This window comes from Vigna unguiculata, unplaced genomic scaffold (assembly GCF_004118075.2).
Source record: "Vigna unguiculata cultivar IT97K-499-35 unplaced genomic scaffold, ASM411807v1 contig_5, whole genome shotgun sequence".
Classification (NCBI taxonomy): Eukaryota; Viridiplantae; Streptophyta; class Magnoliopsida; order Fabales; family Fabaceae; genus Vigna; species Vigna unguiculata.
The window spans coordinates 1,623,159-1,631,312 of NW_021011213.1; the positions used below are offsets into that span (position 1 = coordinate 1,623,159).

Sequence of the window (8,154 nt, forward strand, 5' to 3'; positions counted from 1 at the left end):
CCAAAAGGGTTCGGCCTGACCTTTTCGTAGGCCCAAGGCCAGCCCAACTGTAAGACCCCAATACCCCTTTCAGCTCACTCAGTATGCTCTTGTCTCCTTTTTCAGAAAACAGTTTCCTCTCCTCTCTTGTCTTCCGCTAGGAGCTCTGCTAGGGCACGATCTTCATCCACCTTCGAGCTAACGAAACCCATCTAGTACCTTCTGGTAAGTTGAACTTCAGAGTTCTTTGGTCTATTCCATCCCCATTTCGCTGTTTGAGCATGTTGGTTGGGTAGGGTTCCAAGTATTTACCTTGTTTTGTCCTGGTTTTCACTTTTCAGCTCACTACTCGAGTTCTTGGAGCTGTAGTACACCTTAGTTAAGATCTGTTTGCTTTTGGTGCTCAAAACAAAGTTGTAAGGGAAGTTAGGTTTTGAGTCATTAAGAGCTATTTCTGCATGTCTTTGGTCTGTACAATGATTTCATCCTTGATTGATGTTTTGGATAGTATGAACTGGCTTGTTTGATTTCTGGTATGATGCTATTGAGTTTGAGTTCCTGTTGCGTGCGCGTAACGGTGGCGAGTACTATTATTCTCGCCCAAGCGAGCTCGTCTCGCCTAGGCGAGAATGGTTGAGACTCGCCCAGGTTTTGTTCGAGCAGCTCGCCCAAGCGAGTTCTCGAAGAAAACTTGATGTCCTCTGCTCGCGTTCTTGTCCAGGCGAGGGATTTCAATTTTAGGCGAAGAGTGATCTCGCTCAGGCGAGGGAGTCTCGCCCAGGCGAGAGATCGCAGAGTGCCCCTATTGCAGATCTCGCCCAGGTGACGTGAGACAGTTGTGTAGCTTAAGCGAAGGAATTTAGCCTAGGCGAGAAACGGGCAAGTTTGGGTCTATTTCCTTTGGCTATCTGTGGGTTGGCTCTTTGACTTGAAAATGCATGAATTCCTGAAATATATATGCCCTGGAATGGGTATGTTTGGTATGAGTGATGGTTGGGTGAAATGAGAATTGAATGTATAAGATGAAAGTGGTGGTTGTGGTATGAGAGACATGAAAATTGTATGTGATAGGCGTAATTCCATGAGTCTCGTGGGGAGACTTCATGGTGGCGTGTAGTGTATATATTAAGATATGGATTCAAGTAAGGATCGCATCCCGAAACTCTAAAAGGTCTGTGAGTCTCATGTAGAGCAAACTGACCCAAGTGGTGAGAGTGGTAGGAGGCCTTAGTCTTTGGTAGGATAATGGCCATAGATGCTTGAAGGTTAACCTTGTGCGTCGTAGGGTGAAACCCATTGGCAATGGCTCTGCAAAGCAGTAGAGGCCACCAAGAGTGCAAGCGTCCAATGAATCCGATCTTAGTATATGTATCCGGATAATTGAGTCATAGTGTCCTATGTGTTTGCTATAATTTGATTCTTTGTGCCTACTGTGCTGCATGATTGAACTGTTTAAATAATTGTCTGTTATACCCTGATAAAATTTATATTGCACTAGCTTACCCTTGCATTTCTGTTTATGTTCCTGTTATGTTTTCTCTTTTGCGATGATCACCCTTGGTGGGAGCAGATGGAGGAAATTCTAGGAGTAGGCCTGGTGGGAGCAGTAGCGCAGCTTAGGGGATCTGTTTGTGTGCCTCTCAGGAGCGTTCTATGGCTCTAGTGCCTTTGTAACTCCTAGCTCTAGGAGCCTTTCTTTTGCATAACTGTGAACCTTGTTGTTTCTGTTTTGGCTATGGCATGGTTGTATGCCTAGAACCCCTTTCAAGTACTCTTATGGATGACTGTAAAAGTGAATTCTCTGTTTATGGTTTTTCATCAGTTTGCTTTGCTCTTTATTATTATGATGATGTGATATATTATTAAGTAGATTATTCTATTTAAATGGGATGTCACATTTTTATGGTATCAGAGCCTTCGTTCCTTAGTGTCTGTGGGCTTTATGTTTGCTTAGCTTTCGTTGTGCCCTTTCTTATCGTGTTTAGATGAGTTTTCAGTCTAACCCAGTTTCTGATGGTTCTTTCTGTGTGTCCAGTGTTATGGCACCCCTTCGTATAGCTCCTCCTCAACCCTCTCAAGGTGACGGACAAGACCTGACAAGGGCGATCGAGGCTATGGCTGTAGCGTTGACGTAATAGAGCAATGCCATGTTGCAACAGCATGAGGCGGCAATGCAGCGCCAAGAGGCCTCCTTGGAGCAGCAACACCTAGTGATGCAACAGATGGAGGCTGCTAGGCAGGCTGCTGATGATGCTCAGAGGCAGCATATGGATGTTCTCCGCTAGTTAGGGTAGAATGCTGCTGGTGCCTAGATGTATGGTCCTCATCCCCAACCTCCACCCCCTGAATGGAGTTTGGAAGACTTCTTGAAGCCTTGGTGGAAAATGCCAGGGTCTATATGCTCACTGGAGAGGCTGAGCATTGGTGGGCCAGTATGAGGTTGGCAAAGGAGGTGGAGTTCCTCCAACTGACACAGGGGAACAAGTCAGTGGTTGAGTACGCCGAGAAGTTCAAACATCTGGGGCATTTCTACACCATGCCGCTCGATGAGGAGTGGCATTGCAGAAAGTTTGAGAATGGTCTCAGAGGAGACATTCGCTTGATGGTGGCCCCGCTGTCCATCAAGGACTTTGCAGCCTTGGTGGAAAATGCCAGGGTCATGGAGCGTATGAAGGTAGAGGTGGAAGCCTAGCAACAGCCACAGTAGAGAGTTAGCGGACCATTTTGATCCAGGTCAAGAGTTGAAGAGAAAAAGAAGCCTTATTCTAGGCCTCATCCACAGCCACAGGGGTCTAGAGGCTTTTCTTCCCCACCCAGCAGGATCCAGTGCCATCACTGCGGAGGACCGCACGTGATGAGTTTTTCCCCGCAACTATCGAGTTTCCGCAGGTGCAACCATTGTGGCAGGGAGGGCGACTTTGGCAGAGATTTTCCCACTCTGAGGAGGACAGTGTCACGACCTTCACCACAGACTCCGAGCCAAACTTCGGGCTAGACTCAACAGAGGAGGGGAGGAAGCAAGCCTCAGGCTACAGGCAGGGTCTATGCGATGACTGGGTCGGAGGCAGCATGTTCAGGTAACCTTGTGATTGGTTGTTGTGTGATATCTGGCAAGTCTTGTTGCGTGCTTTTTGATTCTGGAGCGACACACTCGTTTGTGTCAGAGTCTTATGTGCGGGACTTGGGTCTGCCGGTGTTGAGCTAGTGTTTGACCTCGTAGTATCTACCCCGACATCTGGGTTGGTTAGGACTTCTTCGGTGTGTGCTAGATGTCCAGTTGAGGTAGAGGGACACGTATATAAAGTCAATCTCATATGCCTCCCTCTGTAAGGGCTAGATGTGATCTTGGGAATGGATTGGCTCTCTGCCAATCATGTTCTCATAGACTGTTAGGAGAAGAAGATGTTGTTCTCCAACTTAGAGGAGCCTGAGTTGTTGTCTTCTCATGGGGTTATGAAGAAAATCCGGGACGGCGCACAGTGCTATATGGTCTTTACCAGGATGGATGTTGAGAAGGAGGAAAGGATAGCGGTGATACCAGTGGTTAGGGAATTTGAGGATGTGTTCCCCGAAGAGGTACCAGGTTTGCCCCCGAGGAGAGAAGTTGAGTTCTCCATAGACTTGGTACCGAGAGCTGGCCCTGTGTCAATAGCTCCTTACCGCATGGCCCCAGTGGAGTTGGTAGAGTTAAAGAAGCAGATAGAGGGATTGCTTGAGAAACAGCTTATACGGCCGAGTGCTTCGCCGTGGGGAGCGCCTGTCTTATTGGTAAAGAAGAAAGATGGCGGCTCGAGGTTGTGTGTGGATTATAGGCAGCTGAACAAGTTGACTATCAAAAATAAGTACCCGTTGCCAAGAATATATGATTTGATGGATCAACTACATGGGGCGTCAGTGTTCTCCAAGATTGATCTCCGGTCAGGTTATCATCAGATTCTGGTGAAGGCAGAAGATGTAGAGAAGACTGCTTTTCGATCCAGATATGGGCACTACGAGTATGTTGTCATGCCATTCGGTGTGACTAATGCCCTGACTTTGTTCATGGACTACATGAACTGGATCTTCCGCCCGTTTCTAGTTAAGTTTGTCGTGGTCTTTATAGACGACATACTCATCTACTCCAAGACGCATGAGGAACATGCCGAGCTTTTGAGGATAGTGCTTGGTATCTTGAGGGAGCAATTGTTTGCCAAGTTGTCAAAGTGTGACTTTTGGATGAGAGAAGTGCAGTTCTTGGGGCACGTGATATCATCTCAGGGTATAGTTGTGGATCCAACTAAGGTGGAGGTCGTGATACAGTTGTAGTGTCCCAAGTCAGTGACGGATATTCAGAGTTTTGTGGGTTTAGCTAGCTACTACAGGAGGTTTATAGAGGGGTTATCAAAGATAGTGGCACCCCTGACACAACTGACCAGGAAGGACCAACCGTTTGCATGGATTGATAGGTGTGAGGAGAGCTTCAGGGAGCTTAAGTAGAGACTGACGAGTGCTCTAGTGTTGGTAATCCCGGATGTGAGTAAACCCTTTGAGGTTTACTGTGATGCCTCTCATCAAGGTCTTGGATGTGTCTTGATGCAAGAGAGAAAGGTGGTGGCCTATGCTTTGAGGCAGTTGAAGGTTCATGAGAAGAACCACCCCACTCATGACCTAGAATTAGCAGCGATGGTTTTTGCTTTGAAAATCTGGAGGAACTACTTGTATGGTGCACAGTTCCGTGTGTTTAGTGACTACAAGAGTTTGAAGTACCTCTTTGATAAAAAAGAGTTGAATATGAGGCAAAGGCGGGGGATAGAGTTCCTAAAGGACTACGACTTTAAGCTTCTCTATAACCCAGGGAAGGCGAATGTGGTGGCAGACGCACTGAGTAGGAAGACCATGCATGTGGCACACCTGATGATAAAAGAGATAAAGTTGCTTGAAAGCTTCAGAGACATGAAGCTACAGTTTGAGTTGGAGTCGGAATCCATTAGATGTAGCACTCTGACTATATCTAGTGACTTCCTGAGTTTGATCAAGGAGAAGCAAGCACAAGATGCTAGTTTGCATAGGGTAAAAGAGCTACTTGGATCGGAACAGGCCAAGGAGTTTGCCTTGGGTAGTGATTGTGTGTTGAGGTTCAGAGGCAGAGTTTGTGTGCTAGATAATGCTGAACTGAGGAGATTGGTGCTTGAGGAGGGACACAAGAGTCGTCTTAGTCTGCATCCTGGCATGACTAAGATGTACCAAGACCTCAAGGAGAACTTTTGGTGGCAAGGCATGAAAAAGGAAGTTGCACAGTTCATATCGGCCTGTTTGACTTATCAAAAGGCTAAGGTGGAGCATCAGAAACCTGGTGAGACGCTCCAGCCCTTAGGTATTCCAGTGTGGAAGTGGGATAGCATAGCTATGGATTTTGTTACCCACTTGCCTCGCACCGTGAGAGGGCATGATGCTATATGGGTGGTGGTGGATCGACTAACGAAGAGTGCTCACTTTTTGGCGGTGAATCTCAGAATGTCTATGGCCAAGTTGGCCCAGCTCTACATCCGAGAGATAGTGAGACTCCATGGAGTACCCAGTAGCATAGTGTCTGACAGAGACCCCCAGTTCACTTCAAGGTTCTAGCAGACGCTGCAGGAGGCTATGGGTAGTAGGTTGAGGATGAGTTCTGCTTATCATCCTCAAACGGATGGCCAGTCAGAGAGGGTGATTCAGTCCTTAGAGGACTTGTTGAGAACATGTATCTTGGACCACCTTGGCAGTTGGGATGAGGTGTTACCGCTGGTGGAGTTCACCTACAATAATAGTTACCACCCGAGTATAGGGATGGCGCCTTATGAGGCTTTGTATGGGAGGAGGTGTAGGACTCCCTTATGTTGGTACCAGGATGGCGAGTCGGTTTTGGTAGGACCTGAGTTGTTGCAACAAACCACAAAGAAGGTGCAGTTAGTGAGGGATAGATTGCAAGCATCTCAGAGTCGGCAGAAAGCATATGCAGACCGGAGGAGGAGGCCCCTAGAGTTTGAGGCTAAAGAGCATGTGTTCTTGAGGGTGACCCAAACCACTAGTGTGGGGAGGGTTATCCGCTTAAGGAAGCTATCTCTTAAGTTCTTGGGTCCGTATCAGATCTTGAGGAGGATAGGGTCTGTGGCTTATGAGATTGCATTGCCACCCCAGTTGGCTAATCTACACCCAGTCCTCCATGTCTCAAAACTACGGAAGTATGTTTTTGACCCATGACATGTGTTGGAGGCGGAGGATGTGCAAGTCAGGGAGGATCTCCGGGTAGTGGTACAGCCCGTGGCCATAGAGGATCGCCAAGTGAGGGAGCGCAAGGGAAAAGCTACTAGTCTTGTGAAGGTCATCTGGGACCGGAGGACATGTGACTCTACCTGGGAGCTAGAGGAAGATATGAGGAGTTCCTATCCACATCTTTTCTGGTAAGTCTAATTTTTCGAGGACGAAAAATTTTTGTTGTTGGGGAGATATTGTAAGCCCCTTTTTGTGTCCCAAAAAGGGTTGGGCATGGCCTTTTCGTATGCCCAAGGCTAGCCCAACTGTAGGACCCCATTACCCCTTTCAGCTCACTCAGTATGCTCTTGTCTCCTTTTTCAGAAAACAGTTTCCTCTCCTCTCTTGTCTTCTGCTAGGGCACGATCTTCATCCAACTTCGAGCTAACGAAACCCATCTAGTACCTTCTGGTAAGTTTAACTTCAGAGTTCTTTGGTCTATTCCCTCCTCATGTCGTTGTTTGAGCATGTTGGTTGGGTAGGGTTCCAAGTATTTACCTCGTTTTGTCCTGGTTTTCACTTTTCAGCTTATTACTCGAGTTCCTGGAGTTGTAGTACCCCTTAGTTAAGATCTGTTTGCTTTTGGTGCTTAAAACAGAGGTAAAGGAAGTTAGGTTTTGAGTCATTAAAAGCTATTTCTGCATGTCTTTGGTTTGTACCATGATTTATGCTTGATTGATGTTTTAGATAGTATGAACTGGCTTGTGTGAGTTCTGGTATGTTGCTATTGAGTTTGAGTTCCTGCTGCATGCGCGTAACAAGGCGAGTACTATTATTCTCGCCCAAGCCAGCTCGTCTCGCCTAGGCGAGAATGGTTGAGACTCGCCCAGGTTTTGTTCGAGCAGCTCGCCCAGGCGGAGGGCTCTTGTTTTGAGCGACACGCTGTCTCGCTCATGCGAGAATGACTCGCCCAAGCGAGTTCTCGAAGAAAACTTGGTGTCCTCTACTCGCGTTCTCGTCCAGGCGAGGGAGTGTCACCAAGGCGAGAGGTCATAGAGTGCCCCTGTTGCAGATCTCGCCCAGGTGACTTCGCCTAGCTTAAGCGAGACAGTTGTGTAGCTTAAGCGAAGGCATTTAGCCTAAGCGAGAAAGGGGTCAAGTTTGGGTCTATTTCCTTTTACTATCTGTGGGTTGGCTGTATGACTTGAAAATGCATGAATTCCTGAAATATATATGCCTTGGAATGGGTATGTTTGGTATGAGTGATGGTATGGAATTGTACATGATGGTTGGGTGAAATGAGAATTGAATGTATGAAATGAAAGTGGTGGTTGTGGTATTAGAGACATGAAAATTGTATGTGATAGGCGTAATTCCAGGAGTCTCGTGGGGAGACTTCATGGTGGCGTGTAGTGTATATATTAAGATATGGATTCAAGTAAGGATCGCATCCCAAAACTCTAAATGGTCAATGAGTCTCATGTAGAGCAAACTGACCCAAGTGGTGAGAGTGGCAGGAGGCCTTAGTCTTTGGCAGGATAATGGCCTTATATGCTTGAAGGTTAACCTTGTGCGTGGTAGGGTGAAACCCATTGGTAATGGCTCTGCAGAGCAGTAGAGGCCACCACGAGTGCAAGCGTCTAGTGAATACTATCTTAGTATATGTATCTGGATAATTGAGTCATAGTGTCCTATGTGTTTGCTATAATTTGATTCTTTGTGCCTACTGTACTGCATGATTGAACTGTTTAAATACTTGTCTGCTATATCTTGATAAAATTTATATTGCACTAGCTTACCCTTGCATTTCTGTTTATGTTCCTGTTATGTTTTCTCTTTTGCGATGATCACCCTTGGTGGGAACAGATGGAGGAAATTCTGGGAGTAGGCCTGGTGGGAGCAGTAGCGCAGCTTAGGGGATCTGTTTGTGTGCTTCTCAGGAGCGTTCTATGGCCCTAGTGCATT

At 46.9% G+C, this 8,154-nt stretch overlaps 1 protein-coding gene across 1 annotated transcript; it reads left to right on the plus strand.

The window, feature by feature from the left end:
• Positions 1-2,326: 2,326 nt before the first annotated feature.
• On the plus strand, positions 2,327-4,284 carry LOC114172230. The gene is made up of 4 exons (XM_028056827.1): positions 2,327-2,653; positions 2,800-3,056; positions 3,144-3,261; positions 3,373-4,284. Exons 1-4 carry the CDS (start codon positions 2,327-2,329, stop codon positions 4,282-4,284), a joined length of 1,614 nt encoding a protein of 537 aa, XP_027912628.1.
• Positions 4,285-8,154: the final 3,870 nt, after the last annotated feature.

What these genes read in the sequence shown, in the direction of transcription:
- LOC114172230 (XM_028056827.1), top strand. Translation starts at nt 2,327, where the DNA reads ATGGAGTTTGGAAGACTTCTTGAAGCCTTGGTGGAAAATGCCAGGGTC. An exon ending in GGGTCATGGAGCGTATGAAG is followed by an intron (nt 2,654 to 2,799) that starts GTAGAGGTGGAA and finishes CCCACCCAGCAG; the next exon opens with GATCCAGTGCCATCACTGCG. An exon ending in GTCGGAGGCAGCATGTTCAG is followed by an intron (nt 3,057 to 3,143) that starts GTAACCTTGTGA and finishes CGTTTGTGTCAG; the next exon opens with AGTCTTATGTGCGGGACTTG.